This window comes from Rosa rugosa, chromosome 1 (genome assembly GCF_958449725.1).
Source record: "Rosa rugosa chromosome 1, drRosRugo1.1, whole genome shotgun sequence".
NCBI classification, from domain to species: domain Eukaryota; kingdom Viridiplantae; phylum Streptophyta; class Magnoliopsida; order Rosales; family Rosaceae; genus Rosa; species Rosa rugosa.
In genome coordinates this window covers 208,340-230,637 of record NC_084820.1, presented here as the reverse complement: position 1 = coordinate 230,637, position 22,298 = coordinate 208,340, and the positions used below count along the sequence as shown (strand labels likewise).

General features: G+C 38.3%; 5 protein-coding genes across 7 annotated transcripts; 4 read left to right on the top strand and 1 right to left on the bottom strand.

The window, feature by feature from the left end:
- Positions 1-56: 56 nt before the first annotated feature.
- Positions 57-3,532, bottom strand: LOC133707947 (4-hydroxy-tetrahydrodipicolinate reductase 2, chloroplastic). The gene is made up of 9 exons (XM_062133412.1): positions 3,396-3,532; positions 3,026-3,267; positions 2,684-2,921; positions 2,398-2,531; positions 2,235-2,309; positions 1,582-1,683; positions 900-1,009; positions 723-810; positions 57-344 (listed from the first exon to the last, which is right to left on the bottom strand). Exons 2-9 carry the CDS (start codon positions 3,257-3,259, stop codon positions 276-278), a joined length of 1,050 nt encoding a protein of 349 aa, XP_061989396.1. The 5' UTR covers positions 3,260-3,267; positions 3,396-3,532; the 3' UTR covers positions 57-275.
- Positions 3,533-3,556: 24 nt separating this feature from the next.
- On the top strand, positions 3,557-6,238 carry LOC133707954 (6,7-dimethyl-8-ribityllumazine synthase, chloroplastic). The gene is made up of 8 exons (XM_062133415.1): positions 3,557-3,754; positions 3,857-3,987; positions 4,071-4,166; positions 4,714-4,809; positions 4,933-5,011; positions 5,224-5,270; positions 5,379-5,438; positions 5,865-6,238. Exons 1-8 carry the CDS (start codon positions 3,607-3,609, stop codon positions 5,901-5,903), a joined length of 696 nt encoding a protein of 231 aa, XP_061989399.1. The 5' UTR covers positions 3,557-3,606; the 3' UTR covers positions 5,904-6,238.
- Positions 6,239-6,753: 515 nt separating this feature from the next.
- LOC133726896 (inactive glucose-1-phosphate adenylyltransferase small subunit 2, chloroplastic) lies at positions 6,754-10,545 on the top strand. The gene is given in 11 exon segments (XM_062154530.1): positions 6,754-7,417; positions 7,937-8,227; positions 8,318-8,575; positions 8,648-8,815; positions 8,942-8,980; positions 8,982-9,046; positions 9,155-9,266; positions 9,404-9,502; positions 9,767-9,883; positions 10,273-10,336; positions 10,339-10,545. Coding segments are annotated over 11 exon segments (1,428 nt in total). The 5' UTR covers positions 6,754-7,237; the 3' UTR covers positions 10,374-10,545.
- Positions 10,546-11,398: 853 nt separating this feature from the next.
- On the top strand, positions 11,399-14,307 carry LOC133707915 (RAP domain-containing protein, chloroplastic). Of its 3 annotated transcripts, XM_062133372.1 has the most exons (5): positions 11,433-11,536; positions 11,640-11,690; positions 11,845-13,615; positions 13,720-13,802; positions 14,046-14,307. In XM_062133372.1, the coding sequence occupies exons 3-5, from the start codon at positions 11,851-11,853 to the stop codon at positions 14,112-14,114; spliced, it is 1,917 nt and encodes a 638-aa protein (XP_061989356.1). In that variant the 5' UTR covers positions 11,433-11,536; positions 11,640-11,690; positions 11,845-11,850; the 3' UTR covers positions 14,115-14,307. The 3 variants fall into 3 exon arrangements, with proteins under 3 accessions (XP_061989359.1, XP_061989370.1, XP_061989356.1); XM_062133375.1 differs by lacking the exon at positions 11,640-11,690 and having other exon boundaries at positions 11,399-11,536; XM_062133386.1 differs by having other exon boundaries at positions 11,428-11,536; positions 11,640-13,615.
- A 3,097-nt stretch (positions 14,308-17,404) lies between these two features.
- On the top strand, positions 17,405-20,035 carry LOC133707905 (uncharacterized). Its single transcript, XM_062133366.1, has 3 exons — positions 17,405-17,617; positions 18,110-19,113; positions 19,790-20,035. The coding sequence occupies exons 2-3, from the start codon at positions 18,148-18,150 to the stop codon at positions 19,793-19,795; spliced, it is 972 nt and encodes a 323-aa protein (XP_061989350.1). The 5' UTR covers positions 17,405-17,617; positions 18,110-18,147; the 3' UTR covers positions 19,796-20,035.
- Positions 20,036-22,298: the final 2,263 nt, after the last annotated feature.

Sequence of the window (22,298 nt, the reverse complement as noted above, 5' to 3'; positions counted from 1 at the left end):
CTGCGGCTATTTACCAAAAAGAAATGTCCTACCAAACTCCACACCAACTTAACATGGAAGACCAATAAATAGTACATAACAAAAACATGTTATACAACACATATTCTCACTGTTTTTCAAAAGACAAGCAGGAAGGAAATAATAAGAGAAAAAGAACAAGGTCAAAACTGCTCATCCCAACTTCATTCCATATCTTCCTCTACCAAGATCCTCCTCAACCAAACTCCTAATTTCTTAAGCTAATCCACATGCAACCTTTTGTGTACAGACAACTTTCATCGCATGTTACCCTCTCGCAGGACATCCCTCATATCATATATCCGCTTGTCTGCCTTTGAATGAACCTGCATTGATGCAAGATTTCATGTCAAAAAGTGAAGGAGTGGATAGTCCTACCAGTATTTCACTAAACCACCAAATGCATGTCAACAATATTCTAGCTAAATAACCGAGGACTATTCCAATATACACATGCAGTAACAACTAACAAGATTCAAACCTTATCCGGTATTATTGGTTCTTTTCAGTAATTAAGCAATTCTTAATATGTTATAACAACTCTTTCTAAAATTATATTTTTCATTGAGTTAGACATTGAAGAGAAAATGAACACTAAACATATGTGATTACAGTTGAAGGATATAGATTGAATGATAAACTTTCGTAGCATAACTTGGAGCACTGTGATAACTAGTAAAGCAGAACAATGATGAAAAGCTTACCTTCTTAGCAAGGAAAATTACAGCATCAACTGTACCCTCTGCATATATTGATCTACCACAAACATTATGCTGAAACTCAAAAGAAACTCTGCAAAGGAGAAAGTAATTCAAAGGAACAAGGTTAAAACATTACACAAAAAGTTCTGGAGAAAGAGAAGTGAGGATCTTTCTTCTTACGTTAGATCGGGTGAAGTCAGATGATACATATGAAATGCATGACCAGACAAATGCTCCTCTGGAACTCCCACCATCTCTAGCTGTTGCTGGGGATCCCTTATCAATTGGATCTGAAACAAATTTTCAAAAGATTAAAAAAGATAAACAAAATGATTAAGAAAAGATAAATTGCTTGGTACTTCACCACAAAGCAAGGCAATGTAGGACAAGAAAGGGGAAGGTCAATTTTTCCATTCAGAAAAATTTAAGCTTCAATCTGTAACGCCACTAACTATCCAATATATAATCACAAGATGACTTAAAAGCAAAAAGGTACATACCAGATCCAGATAGTGACCAGATCCTAGCAGACAATATTGTTTTAAGGTTCTATATTAACGCAAAAAATATGAATCTACCTAGGCAGTTTTATATATAAAAAATAAAACAAAGCCATTGTTTTCTGACATGCTCTCACCTATTAAAATGCATGAATCCCAAACAATAATAGTGAAAGCAGCCAAATACCTTTCTCATTTGCTATGTCCTTACCACACATAATGACATTCAGTTGAATACTTTTTAACAGACACCCCAACAGATAAAAGAGCGAAGCATGGAAAAGGATGAGGAAAAGAGAAGATACAATTAACCATTTCCCAATTAAATTAAGCTAAAATTAACCGGGTATTGTTTAGCACACCTGATCCATATCAAAAGACACTCCCAACTTCTGGAAGCAAGAAATAACAGCCTTAGCAGTTCCAGATGTGTCAAGTTTACTTGCTTGATGAGATTCCATCACCTAAAATTTCAGAAAAATGAATCAGTTACAAGGGTTAAGACAATACATTGAACAAGTACAAAACAAGAAACTTGAAGTTTATAACGTTCCACTATTTTGAAAGGTGAAAGATACAATAACAATGAACAAAGAATTAAGAGTCGTGTCCAAAAAAAAAAAAGCAGAGTAAGTAAAGAGTGGCAAGATTATTTTGTGCAATTTTGGCAGGGGAGGTGGAGGTACTGCTGAAACCAAAAATCTGAACACGAACACTAATTACTGGAGTTCTAGTGAACAAATATTTCTCCGAGGTAAACCAATACCAAAAGAAAGAAAAATAAAAAAGCAAAAAGGTTTGATTCCAATATGAAATATTAGTATTTTTTTGTTAAGACTTAACTTGGAAAAAAGAAAATACTTTCTTTCTCAGATGTGAAAGACATAGGATAAATATAGCCCACCAGATAAATAAAAATCAAATCAGAATGAAATGTAAACTTTGTCAAAATGATTAGAATATCTCTTACTCCATATATCGTACCAGTAACAAATTACAAGAAACATTGAGGTACCTGCAAGGAATACCCAGAGAAAGCTCCAGGAAATTGCTCAGCCATAATTTCCATGGTTGCAAGAAATGCAACGACCTATTCATATGAAAAGACTATTAGGTATAGAAGGAAAGGTCTCAGAGTCGTAAACAATATTACAGCCTATGAAGGTATTTAGGATCACCTGTTTCCCCATTTGAGGGGAAATTACTGCATAGACTTTTGAGTCTTCTACAGCCTTATACAACCGATCCCTATCTCCGCCGGTTGTTCCCATCACAAAGGGCACTCCGACTCTGCAATATAGCTCTGCATTATCTGTATGTGACAAAGAAAGATGCAGAAGAATCAAGACATAAAGTAACCTACAATATTTAGCATTTGCCACAGCAACAACAGAAATAAGCAAAAGAAAAGAAAAAAATTGAATTAGAGTTCAAGCTTTTGATATAATGAAGACTGATCACTACCGTTTACTGCAGAAGGGACAGTGAAGTCGACCACAATCAAATTGGGATATTTGACAAGAAGAGATTCAAGTATGCTTTCTCTTTGAGAAGGACCATGCACTAGAATCTCCTTTGTGCCGACTTGGACGGTTTGGCCAGACTCTTGAGCAGATCCAAAGGAGACGGGAACCACATCGAGTCCAGCAGACTCCGCTGCACTGATAATGGCCTTCCCCATTTTACCATTACAACCGTTTACCTGATGATAGCATACCAGAATCATAGCATTAGTAATTGCAGAGGTTAGGGTATAAGCTGTAGAAAATATTAAATGATGAATCTGAAAAGAAAAGAAAAAATTACCATGATAGGAATGTCAAACTTGTTGTTGGACTTAGTAGGGTTGTCAAGGGGTAGGGCTGAAATTGACATCTTTGGGATCATCATCTTGTTCACAGCTGGTGATGGAAGTCTTTGCTTCAGATTGATACTCCGAGTAGCACCCAATCCTCTACTGGTCGCAGTTCCAGGCAGCAGTGTCGGCTTTTGTGGCTGAACAGAGATACAATTGGGTGGGGCATTCAGCATGGACGCCATTCTACAACCTTGTGTTGTTTGGGGTTAGTAGGTATATATATATAGAATGGTGCATGTATTGAATCGGTGAGTCAGAGTCAGCATAATATTGAGAGAAAATTTTGAATCTTGAAGAAATAAAGAGGCATGTTGTTACCTTGGAAGAGGCAACGAACCCAGTGCAGGGCAGCTCGCTCTGTTTCGACTATTACTAAACCCTCGGGACTTATGTCCAATCTGAGCCGCAAGAGTGATCCAACGGCCTAAAAGAGACTAGAGAGTAGTGAGTCTGACCTCAGACATGTGGTGACCTAACTAATTAGTTAGAGCCAGCCGAAACCAGCTGCTGCTGCTGCTCTGAAATTGAAATGGCTTCTGCTGCTGCTTCGGCTTCAAGCACTGGGTGCTTAGTTCGGTCACGCCTCCCACTCGGCAAATGTCAGCATCATCGTAATAACGGGATTGTACTGCTTCCCCAGTTACCCAAACCCCTCATCTCTCTTTCTTCTTCCAAAGGTTCCATCTTTTCTCTATTCTCTATCAAACTACTCTAATCCAAGTTTTCATCTTTCTGTGTATAATTTTGATCTAGCGCTAATTAATCAATTAATTAACCAGCTGCAATTGCAACTGCAACTGCAACTGCAACTGCAAGTGAGAGGAAGGAGCGTTCCTCTTTTGCTCAAACTGCGGCTGTTCGGCATCTCGTGGGTTCCGTTACCACAGCTCACGGCCTTCGTTTCGCAGTGGTCAGTCAGTCAGTCTCCATTCTCCAACACGCCTCTTATCTCTGCTTCACATAATTCAATGATTGTTTTCTTCTGTCTTCAAGGTTGTAGCACGGTTTAATGAGATTATCACAAAGCCACTGCTAGAGGGAGCCTTAACTACTTTCAACAATTATTCTGTTCAAGAAGAGGACATTGATGTATGTAGCTTTCTTTACTCTTTACTCTTGCCTTTGCTTCATACCTCTTACTTTTCTCAATCATTCTTGTTTTACCCATTGGCTCCCAACTAATTTTATTCTGCTGTTTATCCTTTATAACAATCCTGATCCATTTACCAAACTTTTTAACTTGCACATAATTTACTAAAATCTGATTCCCAACTCACACAATTTTCTGGGCATGTTAGATATACTCACAGTTTGGCTGTCCATACTTTGACTGCAGTCTGAACTGTCTGTTCCTCATGCTATTGCTCAGAAAAAAAAAAAAAAAATCCTCTCAGGCTCTCATCAGATGAAAGTCTAGGATTCCTATCTCCGTTTTTGCTTCTTAATGAACTAAGAAAATTCATTAAAAAAATAATAATAATAAAATAAAGAGGAGTGAAACTGTGCAGCACTACTAACTCTTAGCATTTTGCAATTCAGAGACGCGTCATTTGGAGGCTCCAAAGAATAATTATTTACCAACTTCATGCTTGGGTACATTGGACATGACCTAATTATTCTTTTGCTTCCCCCTCAGGTGGTATGGGTTCCTGGTAGCTTTGAAATTGGTGTAGTTGCACAGAGGCTTGGAAGTTCGGGGAGATATCATGCAGTTTTATGCATTGGAGCTGTGGTACAGTACCATGCAATTTTGTGCATCTTTCTTAAATATAATGTCTCTCCATGAGAGGTTCACCCTTTACTATACTGTATTTGCATCTAGTATCCTAATTTATAAACTGCTTCTTGTCAGTAGATAAGAGGTGATACAACCCACTATGATGCTGTTGCTAATTCAGCTGCATCCGGAGTGCTTTCAGCTGGTTTAAAATCAGGTTGGTGTCTGGTTTTCTTCGTCCTGAATTAGTTATATCTTGGAGTTCGTATTCGGTAACTTAAGCGTTAAAGAGGGTCTAGGAAATCTTTTCAAATCCTGAACTTCTTATTTAACTGGTCATATTGTCAATGTTGTATTGGTGTTTCTTTTTTCTCTGTAATTCCATGAATAATTGTTTCCTAATATATGACTTCTCATATGTCTTTCTAGGTGTTCCATGCATATTCGGTGTCTTAACTTGTGATAATATGGAGCAGGTAAACTTTTCATTGAAGTATTCAAATGTAGCACATTTTACTCTTCAGAGTTATCTTCTTATTACCAGAGGAAGAATGATCTTACTGTGCCATTCATTACCATTGCAGGCTTTAAATCGAGCTGGTGGTAAATCTGGAAATAAGGGTGCAGAGACTGCCTTGACAGCTGTAAGTTTGGACCAACTAGTTTCTATGCTTTGTTCTGACTAGTTTGGAAGGAAGCATTATCCTTTTATTCTTCCTGAATTTTTACCGTAGAGGGTACATGTAGTCTAAGGTAGTATCTATTTATATATATAAGTGATGTGAAATAAAAAATTAATAGTAATACATTTAGAGTTCATTAAGATTAATATGTTTTTCCTGTAAAAGAACAATACTTATAGTTTGAACTTAAAACCCTTTGATATGAGTCATATGACATTGATATTCTGGCTTTATGAAAATTTACATGAAACAAAAGGGTATTGAGTAGGTACCATGCTGAGAAAAGTTTCTTTTATACACAGTATATTATTACTTAGATTCATTCCAAGTGTAATTTCTTTTTATTTGTATTTGATATTTGGTACATTGCTTTGACTTGTACTGCAGATTGAGATGGCATCTTTGTTTGTGCACCAATTGAAGTAAAGTACTGTTACTCTGAGGAGAGAGGCAGATAATTTTTTATTTGACCAGCATTTTCTCTGATCGATGTGCTTGGTCTTGCTGTTCCGTTTTTGAACTGCTAGAAAATGTGTGGGGGATGATCAGACATGGTAGCCATATTGTCCGAAACTTACCTTGGCTATCTGTTGATTACTAAAGCCCTGCCAAATGAATCTTAATGCTGAAGCTGAAAAGAAACAAAAAGTGAGTATAAAGAGTTTTGAATAAAGTGTTTCTCTCTTGCTTCGCACATGTGATTTTGTGTTTCTATTTCACCCGTGGGATGTGTTATCTCCACTTGAACTGTATTGATGGCAGACTAGCTTAGTTGTTTTTGTGTACATTTGCACCCGAACTTTCACATTTGGGAAGTGGCGGTTACATAAGATGATAAGATGTTTAACGAAAAAGCAATGTCTTTACCAAATTTAACCTAAATGCGGACAATATCAATCTAAGAGAAGTTGTTTCTTGGTAAGGAGCGACTAACTGACAGTATCAAACCAAGAAGTGTTGAAGATTTACAGTTTGTCTATCGGCACTGCTGGGCAATAATTTGAGAGTAGTTTTGGACACCGAGCTCAGTTGCTTTGAGAGGGTTGAGAAAAGCGGACTGATAAGCTCAATTACATTCTGTCGCTTTTACATTCCCTCAACACATAAAATATGAAGAAGAAAATCAAAATTAGTGTTCCTCCAATATGTTTAAGATCTCGCTTTACTTGGATTTGTATCAATCTGTCTATGCATGTGTGAAGTCCTGATCGATACGCTTAATTGCTACATATTTAACAGGATTTTAATAGTATAATTTGTTCTACCTCAGGAAGATGCATAAAAGCTCGGCGAATGCCTGTCTTCAACCCCACTCATTCCAAAATCCCAACAGTCACCACAACGCTTCAAGCTGCATTTCCAAGCATTTTTACTCCCTCCCCCATCGCGAGAATAAAAGGAAAGCAGACTTCACTAGGTTATCGTTTCAAGCAATCTTTCTCCCAATACCATATTATATAATGCACAGAGGTGTTAGGGTAAAAAGGTCATTTGCAGTCGGCATTTTGATGTTGAACAAGCTGTCGCTGCAGTAGTCCTAGTGAATGACTTTCAAGTCTTATGAAACAAAGAGCACAATTGAAAAGAATAAAGAAACAACAAAAGGCATAAGAAGCTTAGAATCAAAGTTATACATACTTAGCAGAAAACATTGATATCAGGCATCCTTCATGTGTTAAGTGACATCTTCATTAGAAAAATGATATTCTCAAAAACTAAATGCTTGCCTCTTTATTGTGTCTAGACTCTAACATCTGGCCATGAAGGAAGATTTCCTCACTAGTCATGAGGCGGAAGAAAACAAAATATTCCGGCCCTTCTTGTTCTCTCTATTTAATCTTAACTCAGTTGGGAGGAAGGGAAGCAATATATGCCTTGAAAGATCAAAATATGCATTAATTTGCAAGTTGCTCTTCTACATTGTCATGGTGATCTTGCAGGTTTGTCTTCCTCCCCCCCCCCCCCCCCCCCCCCCCTTGTTAGTAGTAGTACTCAAACAAAGCGTCCCATTATCGTTCGATCAGACTATTGTAATCATGAAAAACGTTCACTGAAGCTTCATTCTACTGTTCCTCCAAGCTTGTTGGTATCCAATTCACAGCAAACTCAAAATCCCTCTGTCTTGTTTCCCCCGGCTAATCAGGTTTAACTTCCTGCTTATATCCTGCAAATACTACAACAAACTGAGGTTTAGTTTTCACACTTTCACGCCTCCTTTCACTAATCCTGGTCAATTGTCATAATACTTCGTATCTAGAATGCAATCATTTCATTTTTAACATGGTTTCTGATAATTATACATTGGTTTTGACAAGACATTCCTAATGCTGCTTTCTCTTATGCTGGTATAATAATATATTGTATCTACACTAATGCAATCATTTCTTTTTTAACATGGTTTTTGATAAGGCATCTCCAAATTACATTACATTTGTACAATTTCAATTTATTCATACCAGAGTGTGGCAGCTATTGTGTTTGGGGATGGGCCAGAAACACAACTCTATCCATTGACAAAGAGAAGATCAGAAGGAGCCATACCTATCGCAGCAAGTTATAGACTGATTGATGCAGTTGTGAGCAACTGCATTAGCAGCAATATACACAGGATATATGCTCTGACACAATTTAACTCGACTTCTCTTAATTCCCACATTTCCAGGGCTTATTCTGGACTAGGTTTTGGAAATGAGGGGTTTGTTGAAGTAATTGCAGCATATCAAAGCTCTCATAATAATGGATGGTTTCAGGTCTGAAAGTTGAGTTTTATTTACTACCTATATTAGATACTTTTAAGTTTTACCTCTTCTGTCCTAAAGCTACTGAGACCTTGATCTTAGGGAACTGCTGATGCTGTTAGAAGATGCCTATGGGTGCTGGAAGAGTATCCAATGTCTGAGTTTTTGGTCCTTCCTGGTTACCATCTCTACAAAATGGACTACCAGGAACTCATCAAGGCCCATCGAAACAATAAGGCAGACATCACAGTTGCTAGGAGAATTCATGATCCGGGTTTTGGCTTTTTAGATGTGAATTCTGAAAATCAAGTTCTAGAGTTCAGATTGAAGTTGGAGGGAGGGCTAATTGATAATCATTCAGTGAGTAGTATTCAGCACACTTCTTTCCAGAAATAGTTCTTTTATTGTATTCTGCAAGAGGAACAATTTCAGGCCAAAGGCTCAAGGAAATCCAACGATACTGCTCTAAGTAGCATCACAAGTATGGGAATCTATCTCATCAACAGAGATGCATTGAAAAGGCTCCTAGAAGAACATTTTCCCGAGGCAAATGACTTTAGAACTGAAGTGATTCCCGGTGCCATATCCATTGGAATGAAGGTCTTGCCTTTTATAAACATACATAATGTGTATCTCCTGTGATATATGCAAGTAAAATAATTCTCTGTAGCCTTTGCTGCTTCAGTGTACAGTTACTTGTACTAAAGATTCTTTCTTTCTTCTCAGATTCAAGCTTATGCATTTCATGGATACTGGGAGGACATGAGGAAATATTGAAGCATTATACCAAGCAAATATGCAAAGTACAAAGAGTACAGACGTGGGATATAAGTCAGTAACTTTTATAGGGGAAAAGACTGAATGTCCTAGTGTTTTGTTCATGTTAGATTTGGACCCTTTTTCGACTAACATAAACTTTACTTTTTAATTTCATAGCAGCTTTTGTGATAAAGAAAGTCCAGTCCACACTTTGCGTCGTTGTCTGCCTCCAACTCTTATAACTGATTCTGTAATAACAAATAGTGTAGTTGGAGATGGTTGCATTCTTAATGTAAGCACAAGCATTGATATAACTAATACATAAAGTATGATGGATTTTCTTCTTAACTATGATCAATATAGTCCGCGATTAGACTGACTGGGTCTTGCATGTTTCCGGAACATACTTTTGGACTTGCACAAGTGTAGGGTTGCAGGATCAAAGGTACAGTAATTGGTATGAGGACAAGAATCGGAAATGGGTCAATAATCGAGGATTCAGTGATCATGGGTTCAACTTTATATCAAGTAAGAGGCTTCTCATCTCTGCATATATTGTTTTTCTTCTGTGACAAGTTAGGGGGTGTCTGGAAGTTATGTACTTGAAATCAAAATCACTTATTTTTCTTAATTAATGTTCTGCAGTAATCCCATTTTTCTTTTTTACGATTGAAATCAAAATCATTACTTACTTTTTTTTGGAGTTCATTTCTGTGGCAGTCCCATTAATACATGCATACTTTAAGATCAAATTCCTCTAGTCATGTTGTTGCTTCTGTTATATCTACAAAGGACATCTATTCACAGCCAAACGCAGAAGATAGTGAAAACAGGAAAGGCACAGACATTCCCATCGGAATTGGGGAAGATACTCAAATAAGGAATGCAAGGATTGGCAAGAATGTAGTGGTATGAATCTTATAAGCTAATAGCACTTTGCATGCTTTGAGTACCAAGTATAAGGTGTTCTCTCTCTCTTTTTTTTTTTTTTTTTTTTTTTTTTACTAAGAAATGCAAGTAATAGAAAAAGTATAAGGTGTTCTCACAGTACCTTCATTGGTCAGATAAGTTAATTGCAAACTGAAAAAAAAGAAATATATATATATATATATAGAACAAACTACAGACTCTATAGCATTCTGTTAATTATATGTTACAACCTCTCCTTCATCCATAGACCTATATATGTGATTCCAGAAGGCAGCCAATATAGCAAATATTAATTTGCATATCACCTCTTCATAACTTAGCAGGCTAGCTTGAGGCTTTTGATGACTATGGATTTGTCTTTTGTGCAGATCATTAACAAAGACAATGCCCAGGAAGGGGACAGAGAAACCGATGGCTATGTCATTCGTCAGGGAATAGTGCTGTAATCCCAGATGGCACCATTCTCTGAGAATTCTAAAACAGCTTCCCATTCTTTTACCAATAGTGACTTAGTGAGATGAAATAAAACTTCATTCATTATTTCCTATGCACATTGACATTATTCAAACGTTGTTTTATATTTTTGTCCATTTTAATTTATAAATGATAATTGGAGTGTAATTTTCACACTCTTTTCTTTCTTTTCGTTGCTTGGCTTGCATTCCTCTTCTCCATTTTACTGCATGCATTCCACAATATTTTATTACTTGCAATTTCTATTTCCACCCTTCAACTTTTAGCTTCTAAATCTTTCCATATAATATACGTGTAATGGACAATTGGTTCAAAGAAAAAACACTAAGTTGGGCAATGCAAGTATTTAAATTGATTTAAACTGTAAGTTCATATACACGGTGTTCTAGCTCTATTGATTGTAAAGTATGAAGTTAAAATCAAACGTCAAAATAAAATAAATTCTTTATTTCAATCAAACAAAAACAAATACAAGTCTCGCTTAAAAAAGAACAATAAAAGTTTGCATTCGACAAAGAAATTCCACAATCAACTGCTTAGTGTAACCTAACAACTTGCTCATTCACTCCAACAAGGTAAATTGAATAATATCAAAAATATATTGACAGAATTTAAATATTGACAAAAAGATGAAGTTTACATAAATATTTATTTATAAATAATATCAAAAAAATATATAATAAATATATGTATATTTTAGATAATTGTTATTGGGTGGGTACGGGGATGGGGATCAAAATACCATCCCCGCCCCGTACCCGATTTCAGAATTCGAATACTGGGGATCCCCATCCCCGTTACCCGATTTCCTCCGAATTTCTCCCCGTTAGGGTCGAATACCCGATGGGTACCCTACCCGATGGGGATTATTGCCATCCCTAGGTGTATGTTCGTTTTCGAATAATAATAGTGACTGAAAATCACTTGACTAGTCAAACTGAAACTGAGCGAAGCCCAAAGGCTACAAACAGTAGTATTTGGGGTAACTTGAAAAGTGGGCTAGCTATTGTGGGCCGGATCCGGAATGTTTAAAGAGAAAAGCTGCGCCTGCGTGGGTGCAAAGCTGTTATCCTAACGAAAACCGAAAGAGATGAAGATGAAGTAGCAGAAGCAGGTCATCCCAAAGTTGAAAATCAACTCGAAACAAACATTACAGTGGTGAGTTTCCTACTTGTCTCATGTGCTTTTATGGAAATGCTAAATCGAGCGAGTCATTTGAAATGGTACATGCTGCTGAGTCAGTTTCTCCGGTTATCCGTAGGTGTTGCCGGAGTAAAGAGGCTGGCGTAGCCCTTGTTCGTATTGTTTTTGGGTATCTTCTGTTTGCTGCTATAAAATTGGCGATTTGATTTGATTTGATTTTCTCTTGCTGCCTTTAATTCACTAAATCAAGTGTTGCCTAGAATTGACATGTAGAATACTTTCTCAGCTTTGTGCTTTTTATTCTCAAATCTCAATGTTGTTAGGTAAACATGCAAGGATTACTTAATGCCTTCTCTTATCAAATTCGTTTGAAACCCGAAATTGCTCACAAGCTTCCCGTGACAAAAACTGGGCTCCTCTCCCAAAAACTTGACCTGGTTTTTCCAAGAAGAAATTGCTTCAATGCCATTAGCTCAACAAGTGTTTATGGTGATGGAGAAGAAGAAGAAGAAAGAGGTAATTCGGATTGGGAATTGGAGTTTCTTGGAGAGCTTGACAAGAAGACGAAAAACCAACCTACATCATCTAGGCTGCTTCAAGAAACTGAGGGCATGGATTGGTGTGTGAGGGCAAGAAAGACTGCTCTAAAGTCGATTGAAGCCAAGGGCTGGTCTCATAGAATGGAAGATATGATTACCAAAAAGAAGAAAAAGAAAAAGAACAAGAAGAAACTGGTGACGAAAAACAAAATGAACAAGAAAAGCAAGCAAGTCGAAGAAGACTTTGATTCAGAGGAAGACTTTGATATGCAAGATATAGATGCATTAGGTGGTTCTTCCGATTTAACAAGTACTGTGAGTATGCTGGGAGGTGGGATGTTTGAAGAGAAAAAGGAGAAGACCATGCAAGATTTTGTTCAGAGGCTTTCCCAATTCTCAGGGCCATCTGATCGTAAGAAAGAAATCAACTTGAACAAAGCAATTGTTGAAGCACAAACTGCAGAAGAAGTATTGGAGGTTACTGCTGAGACAATCATGGCTGTGGGAAAAGGCTTGAGTCCCTCTCCCCTTTCTCCTTTGAACATTGCCACTGCTCTTCATCGAATTGCTAAGAACATGGAGAAAGTTTCGATGCTAGAGACACGTAGGTTGGCTTTTGCTCGTCAAAGAGAGATGTCTATGCTTGTAGGAATAGCAATGACAGCCTTACCAGAGTGTTCAGCTCAAGGTATTTCTAATATCTCGTGGGCATTGTCTAAGATAGGAGGTGAGCTGCTTTACTTGTCAGAAATGGATAGAGTTGCAGAGGTGGCCTTAACCAAGGTTGGGGAGTTTAATTCACAGAATGTGGCTAATATCGCTGGTGCTTTTGCTTCCATGAAGCACTCTGCTTCTGATCTTTTTCCTGAGTTATCAAAGAGGGCATCAGTTATAATTCACACTTTCCAAGAGCAAGAGCTTGCTCAGGTTTTGTGGGCTTTTGCTTCTTTACATGAGTCTGCTGAACCTTTGCTTGAATCTTTAGATAATGTTTTCAAAGATGCAAACCAATTTATATGCTGCCCAAACAAAGAACAATCGAATTTCAACCGAGAAAATGGTGTGGACAACATAGGAGATCTTGACATCAATGGCATTGCACACGCTCCTGTGCTCAGTTTCAAAAGGGATCAGCTTGGGAACATAGCGTGGTCTTATGCTGTTCTAGGACAAATGGACCGCAGTTTTTTTTCCCATGTGTGGAGGACTCTTTGCCAATTTGAAGAGCAAAAAATTTCAGAACAGTATAGGGAGGATATCATGTTTGCTTCTCAAGTTCATCTAGTGAACCAGTGCTTGAAGCTTGAGTACCCACATCTTCATTTATCTTTAAAGAGAGATCTTGAGGAGAAAATAGCACGTGCCGGTAAAACTAAGAGATTTAATCAGAAAATGACTTCGTCTTTTCAAAAGGAGGTCGCTCATCTTCTTGTTAGCACTGGCCTTGATTGGATCAAAGAGTATGATGTGGACGGGTACACTGTGGATGCTGTTGTAATTGATAAGAAGATTGCTATGGAGATTGATGGCCCAACTCATTTCTCAAGAAATACTGGTGAGTATCCTGAATGTAATAGTACGGCATGTCTGTTTGCTTGGGTTCATTTGAGTCAAATAATTGCTCTTCTAACCAAATTGATCACCTTCTGTTTTGTGCAGGGGTTCCCTTGGGACACACTATACTCAAACGCCGCTACATAACTGCTGCTGGTTGGAAAGTTGTGTCTTTGTCTCATCAAGAGGTGAGTTCTCACATCCATGGACTATTTAGAAATTTATCTTGTTGAGTTTCTTTGTGCTGAGCATAGGTGCACAGTGCACAGGTACATGTTAAAACCACATAGCTTGACTTTTATTTCAGATTGACTCGATCATTGCATCAATTGTTTAAGTTTTAGAACCACTAAATTTTGAAGTTCCTGATTCATCATTAGCAAATTTCTAGGTATGGTTTTTTAACATAATGGCTTGTCTGTTTTTTGAAGTGGGAAGAACTTGAAGGTGGGTTTGAGCAGCTAGACTGCCTAAGAGAAATTTTGAAGGAGCACCTTTAGACGTAGTATGCAATACGAAGGTCAGAGAGAGGGGGGAAATGTGATATTGTGACGAAACAAAGGCAGATAAGTACATTTTATTAGGCGCCCTTTGTCATGGTGATTGAAAATATCGTTGTAACTTGTAAGTCCAACTATTGTAATGTCATGACCTTTAAATTTTGGAAAATGAGATATAGTTTAGTGAAATTAAGGATGTTGCCTCCCTGACTGATCCCTTGACGTTTGTCGTGGTGATGAATCGGTTCTGGTGGTCGCTAAACTTGACTCGGACTTGGGTCACCTGTCCTCTAAACCATCACAATGTGCTTCACCTTCGCTATATAGATATAGATATAGATATAATGGCAATTGTGACATGATTATTATCAATATTTGATAATTTAGTTTCGAAAACAGTTGGGATATTGTCAAAATTGTTTAAGGAAAACTGAAATTGGGAGAGAATTGAGTCGTACTTTCATTGATAATAGGGGCCTCTTTATATAGAGAATTACAAAGACATAAAATCAGAGTTGTATAAAGAAATATAATCGTACAATTAATCGGATATCTATTAATATCTCCGAGAATATCTCTAATTCTAAATCCTATTATAACTAGGTCAAGTAACCTAGAGTTTGGGCTAGACACATATTCTGGATTTACTTGAATACTCCCCCATGTGTCGCCTAAACGTGGTGCTCCTCTCGTTGCCTCATTAAAAACCTTGCCGAGTAACAAAAACCCTGTGGGACAAAAATAACCTCGGTCGAAGGGGAAAAAGAGCACAACACACCCTTCACATTTCGAGACCATACATGTAGACACCTCCCCCTGACGACTATGGTCATTGGAGTTTGGATAACTTCAGCAAACGATGCTACCAACATGTTTCTCGAAAGTGGAATTTAGGCAATGACTTAGTGAGCAAGTCTGCCATACTGTTCTCAGATCGAACCTAGTTCACTTTGATCTTGAGGAGAGTTTGTTGTTGCTGATTATACTTGGTGTGGTCGCTTTTGATGTAGCTTTGCTTCAAAACAAGCAGCATTATCCTATATGCACGTAGGCTCATCTGTGGTAGACTTTAAACCACAATTGTTCGAACATGCGTAACTATGGATCCAATCCATATACATTCACGAATCACTTCGTGAAGTACCACTAATCTCATAACCTTCCTAGACATCACACTTACTTTGGGTGAGCCTACTTTGAAGGAATACTAAACCATTCTCATTTACTACAAAAATATATGACAATTGCCTATTACATCTCTTGGAAAAATAAAGACTTAAACAGAATTGGCAATCTATTGATCCCAGCCAGATTTGTAGTCTTCAATTCTTCACTCTAGATCATCTTCTTGACCTTCTTGTTCCACATAGTGAGCTTCTCTTGCTTCACAATATGCTTTGTAGGCGGTGACAATTTCTTCACGAGCTCTACAAATGTGTGCCCAATGACCGGATACTCCACATCGAGAACATACATCTCTTTGCTCAGACTCCATTGATTGAGGCACTTTGAAAGCGTCATTTAGATGACTCTTAGTGTTGGTGGCGCCACCAACATGACCAAAGGCGTTGCCTCCCTCTCTCTTTCCACATTGACCTCTTCGGTTTCGTGTTCGCCTATTTTGGCGGTTACCTTCCTTAGCAGAGCGATTATATGGACCAGAACGTCCAGAAGTATTACTAAGATTAGGGTTTCGCTCTTGGCACCCTCTCTTAGGGGCGCAACTATAATTGGATTATGGAATATGCTATGTTTCCACGAATCTCGAATTATAGTTTTTCACAAGGATGTTGTCATGCTTTTCAACGACATTCATAGCTCCAATGAGCTCATGAAACCTTGTGATCTGTCCTGCAGTAACATCAATTCGATAGTTCTTAGCAACCATCAATGCAGAGACGGGGAAGGTAGAGAGAGAGTCTTCTCAATCAACATCGCATTTGTGATCTCTTTACCACAGAATTCCATTAAGGATTTAATGTGAATTGCTTCCGGGTTGTAGTCAAGAACTGACTTGAAATCACAGAAGCGGAGGCTATGCCATCTCACTTCTAGGTCAGGAAGCAGGGAGTCACGGACGTTGCCAAATCTTTCTTCGAGTGAGACCCACAGTATTCTGGGGTCTTCTTCATTCATACACTCGTACTGGAGCGAATCATCCATATAACGAGTCATTAGGATGATAGTTTTCGCCTTATTTGCCTCTAAGGCTGCTCTATTTGCTTCCAAAGCTTGAGCTTGCTCAACAGTTAGCACGTCCTGGCTAGGCTCGAGAATCGTATCCATGATTCCATCGACCTTGAGATGCTGGCGGACATCACAAACCCACCTTTGATATCCAGAGCTAGTTGTTCCCAATTGAGCAAAGTCCAATTTGTTCAGGTTACTCATCCTGAAAGAGAACAAGAAAAATGGTTAGTTTCGGAGCGAAAAAAGCTACCACGAAAACAATAAAATTTCTGAGCGTAGTTGCTTCCAAGAAATTAGGAATTTCCGAGCGTAGTCGCTTCCAAGAAATTCAATTCCAAGAGGGGTTAGATTAGATTGAAACAATGATGTTTGCGGTCGATCGTTTTATCTCAACAAACTCTAAGTTTGGAGGACTCTACAAGCTCCAAGCTTGGAGTGAGCACGAACCCCCACAGTTCGACTTAATTTGGTCTCCCCTATGAAGAAGAAAGGGGGGTAGAAGAAGGGAGTTTGCAAGTCCCCGAAAAAGAAGAGAAATTGAAAAAAAACGGGAACTTTTAGTAAAAAAATACCTTGAAATAGGTCGTCGGAAAATTTGACTGGAAAAAGTGGCCGGAAAAGTCGTTGACCGGAGGCTGACGTGACACTGATGCTGACGTGGCAGTGGGTCCTCCTTGCTGACGTGGCGTGCTGTCTTATATAGAGGATTACAAGACATAGAATCAGAGTTGTACAAGGAAATATAATAATTGTACAATTAATCGGATATCTATGAATATCTCCGTGAATATCTCTAATTCATAACCATATTACAACTAGAGCAAGTAACCTCGAGTTTGGGCCAGACACATATTCTGGATTTACTTAAACAAAAATGAAACTATAATGGTTTTAAACGATAATTTTGTTGTTTTGGAATATATCAAGCCGCTTTTAATGAGAATGGGATGGCATTAGTATATCCAAGCCACATCCTTTTTTGAAAAAGGAAAGAAAAAGGAGAAAATAAATTGTGATACGTGTACGTGGGGCCAGTTCACCTGTGTCTGTAGATAGAATGCGGATGTAATGGCAATACTTACTTATTATTAGGCTCCATTTGGAAGATTAATCAGCAATTATTATTGGTGAAATTCATTCATGAGAGAAGACGAGCCCTGAATATATATAAGTGTAGTCCATAGTTGAGAGATAAGCTAGCTGCTGGCCTGCTCCTACTGCTAAGCTAAGGTGCTAAGTAGTAAAATACTCAAATAAATTTCATTTTGTTTGATTGATCCTGTGCGCCTGCTGCTCATCTCGATCGATCCCCGGTAAGAATTGATCTCCATCCATCATTCCAAAAGTCAACATTTCATTTGATTTGTTTTGATCTATCGATAGCTTGCTTGTTACTGTTACTGATTGATCAAAAGATAGATTGTGATAACTAGTTCTAGATCTAATACATACATAAAGGGATCCTTCAATTACCCAAAGTCTCCAAAACTAGTTCTAACTGTTCTGGTTCTGCCGCTAAAATTATGATATCAGAGTTTGTTGGAACGGTCTGGAAATATGTAGCTTTCATCTTCTCTCACCTCTATATATATATATATATATATATATCTCTGTGTGTGTGTGTGTGTACACGTACAGCTAGATCGTAACAAAATTTCCTCAAATCTCTTTATTCTTCCCTTGTACTAGATCTGCATTTGTAGATGATCGTTTCGATGATTGATTTTATGATCTGTATTCACTCATTGATTGATAATCATTTGCTGAGCTTAGTTGCTAATCTGTACGTATCAACTCTTTTAAAGGTGTTGATCGAGCAAGCAAGGACCTATAAACTAGTTCCATGGCATCCTATGATGACTCAGAAAGATCAGATCGCGGCATTAAGGAGGAGGAGAAAAAAGAGCGGAAACACAATGGGGAGGAGGAAGAGGAGGGTGACAGCTTCATAGATAAGGTGAAGGATTTCATTCATGACATTGGCGAGAAGATCGAGGGAGCTATCGGATTTGGTAAGCCGACTGCAGATGTCGCTGCAATTCACATCCCTTGCATAAATCTGGAGAAGGCAGAGATTGTGGTTGATGTGCTTATTAAGAACCCAAATCCGGTGCCCATCCCGCTCATTGACATAAACTACTTGATTGAAAGTGATGGTAGGAAACTGGTGTCCGGATTGATCCCGGACGCTGGAACAATCCAGGCCCATGGAGAAGAGACTGTCAAAGTTCCACTTCACTTGATTTACGATGACATCAAGAGCACCTACAATGATATCCAGCCTGGAAGCATCATTCCCTACAGGATCAAGGTTGATCTCATTGTGGATGTCCCTGTTCTTGGCAGGCTCACTCTCCCAGTTGAGAAAACTGGAGAGATCCCCATCCCCTACAAACCTGATGTTGATGTTGACAAAATCAAGTTTCAGAAATTCTCCTTTGAAGAAACTGTTGCAGTGCTCCATTTGAAGCTCGAGAACATGAATGACTTTGACTTGGGCCTCAATGCTTTAGACTACGAGATTTGGCTCTGCGAGGTCAGCATTGGAGGCGCTGAGCTCTCCAAATCTGCCAACCTTGAAAAGAAGGGTATCACTTTTGTTGACGTTCCTATTACCTTCAGGCCAAAGGATTTTGGCTCTGCGCTCTGGGATATGATCCGGGGTAAGGGTACTGGTTATACCTTCAAAGGCCATATCGATGTTGATACTCCCTTTGGGGCCATGAAGTTACCCATTGTCAAGGAGGGTGGTACTACACGCCTCAAGAAGAGCAAGGAAGATGGTGGCGACGATGATGACGATGATGAGGTATGTAATCTTTTCACTGGATTTTGATTCTCCTGCTGCGTAGTAGTACGTATATTACATTCTCTACATAGTTATGAAGACAAATAATAGCTCTTCTAGATCTGTTACTTGAACCAAACCATGAAACAAGTATCTACAAACATGTAAGATTATAGAACCACTGATAAAGGGGCCAAATATTACATTCTCTACATAGTTATGAAGACAAATAATAGCTCTTCTAGATCTGTTACTTGAACCAGACCATGAAACAAGTATCTACAAACATGTAAGATCATAGAACCACTGATAAAGGGGCCATGATTTTGGGCACACCAATGTGGGTTGTGCAATGCACTTGCCTTGGATACATAAGACTGGTATCTCTCAAGGACTAGACAATGGTACCTATATGTATTATGGTTCTGTATCATTGTTAGTGACAATGTACCCCTCCAACGTACATTTGCTATCCCTTCCGCAACTTCTAGCAGCATCATAACCCTGCTTACAGATTATTAATATTGAATCTGGCAAATACCTGCCGAAGATGTCATCCATTTCAAACAAAACTGTGTCACGTTGCATCTTCACATGCATTCGAATTTATATACTCTAGTATCCTAATTATTTGCTTGATTTGTCTTTCAAATATTGTCTTGTTCCTGTAATGAATTTCATCAACTTCTATTTGCAGGACTAGAGAGGGGCCTTGGCTTTGGCCTTGGCTTTTTCTTGAGCAATCAAACCAGTGGCTGTTGTCTGTCATCTGTTATCTGTTATCTGTTATCTGTTATCTGTACGAGTATTTTAGAAAATAATACTTATATAGGCGCTTGAACTGACGTTTGAACTTCTGGTGGAAGTGTATTCAACCGTTTGCGAGAAAAGTTGGATTAAATTTATTATATAATTAAGAAAGTTATATGTTGTGTTGTAGTAATCAATCCATTGTCGAGGGTTTGTTCATTTTATTCTCTAGTTCTCAAAGTTTCGGCATCATACTTCAACAGCTTCCCTATAATTTTTGTACTATAGAGAAGCAAAAGTCAAAGTTTTAAGCAATTTTTCTTCTCTAACTCCAATAGATTCTCTATCTTACAGCAATCTCTAAAATCTTCATAATTCTTTGTTAAATTTTTAGAAATTGCTGTAAATTTAGAGAATTTTGTTTTCTCTTTCCTCATTATCCCTAAAATAGGGATAGTTATAGGAAATTTGTTGGAGCAAAAAAGATTTATTTTTTCCTAAAATAGAGAAAAATCAAAATATGGAGAAGTTGTTGGAGTTGTTCAAGGGAGTCATGCTTATTATGAATCCTAACTGAAGACAGAATTTTCGAAGCTTTATATCATCGAGGCAACGATTGTCGTCAATGTTAACAAAGACTGCAGATCTTTATGGCTTTCTCCCTACTTTCTCTCTGTACAGAGAGGAGAATGCAGAAATTCTAGACAAAATTCAAGAATCAAAAGAGTAAAGAGAGTTGATTGATCTGGAAGGGTGGGGTGGGTTAAGGGTTTTTTTTTTTTTTTTTTTTTTTTTTTTTTTATAAATTGATCTGGAAATGATAAAAAAAAAAAAATTGGAACTTAATTCAAGAGGTGTATTTCTTACAAACTTGAAATGAGCTCAATTCAAACAGCTTATTTTTTTACCAACTTGATATGGAGAAGCAATTATTCGCGAGAAATAAAATTGTGAGAACTGAGAATCTGGAAATGATAAAAAAAAATTGGAACTTAATTCAAGAGGTGTATTTCTTACAAACTTGAAATGAGCTCAATTCAAACAGCTTATTTTTTACCAACTTGATATGGAGAAGCAATTATAAAATTGTGAGAACTAAGAAAACATCAAGAAAATGAGATGAATGAATTAGAAAGAGATGAACGAATTATGGACTTCCATTCATTTATGATAGTTGTCAAATTGCAAAATTGTTAACTTGTGGAGCACGATTTGCTACTTGATAATTGAATTAAATCGCATGATTGTCAAAAAATGGTGAAAGACGTTAAAAGTTGAAATTCTTATGTTTAATATTTGCTATTTATTGTCAGTTTTGTTGCCTGATTAATGGGAGTTCTTTTAATGAGTTAAGGACTAGTTAAGGACTTTCTAATCAACGGTTTGGGAGACTCACTTTTCGATTAGATTACGGCAAATCAATCGTTAGATGTTTATGTATGCATGAGTAAATCACTTCTGAAAATTTTCTTCCAAATTACTAATCGTTAAGGCACTGGACTAGATCTTGTTGAAAAATTCCTCTGACCTAGCGCTCTGCTAGGGTTTACTCGGCAGTCTTCCATTGTCGACAAAACTCCCAAAATTCCCAAACCTCGATGGCCATGGTCATCATCAGCCTTGCGGCTCTCTGTTTCTTGCTGCTTGCTGTGTTTGATTGTTCATATGGGAAGTCACCTTGGCCTGGGGCTTCTCTTTCTCCTTTTGCCGTCAACCAAGTGTTTCGGTTGGAGGATGCAGTGGTGGACGTCTTGGTGGCTGGATTATCCGGTGACCGTCCGCTCTGGTTGGGAGCTAACGCCCGAAAACTGGATCTGAGTTCTTGTCGAAGCTTCACGGGGGATCCGAGGTGGATTGTTCTGTTGGGTTTCGGAGGTCTGGGGTTGATTCTACTGCGATCTGGCTGGGCCGATAACGGGGGCGCGACTGGTTGGGGAAATCTGACCCGATTTGCTTCTGCTGGTGGTTGGGACGGAGTCTCACGGGGACAGGATGGTGGCGGCTTCTCGGCGGGGGTGCGAGAGTTTGGTGGCGACGGCCTTGCAGCGACAGAGCTGGCTCATGGTTTCGGTGGCCGGAATTTGTTGGGTGGAGGTGTTGGGGTGCCCATCGTAGTCTCCACTCGACACATTTTAAATAATAAAGGTGTATTCATGATCAAGAGTAATTCAACTCTCTACTTTCATGTCATACTGTATTCATGATCACGAGTAGTCCAACTCGCTGATTCATGTCATACTAGAAATTTTCAAAAATGTATTCATGATCAAGAGTAATTCAACTCTCTACTTTCATGTCATACTGTATTCATGAATCCCGAGTAGTCCAACTCGCTGATTCATGTCATACTATGGCAGACAGATTAGAGCTCTAACTGAATTTTACGTAATGTGTCACCTTGGCCAAGGTTCACGCTTACGAAAATCTTGCCTCAGTCACCACTTGTGACAAGATCC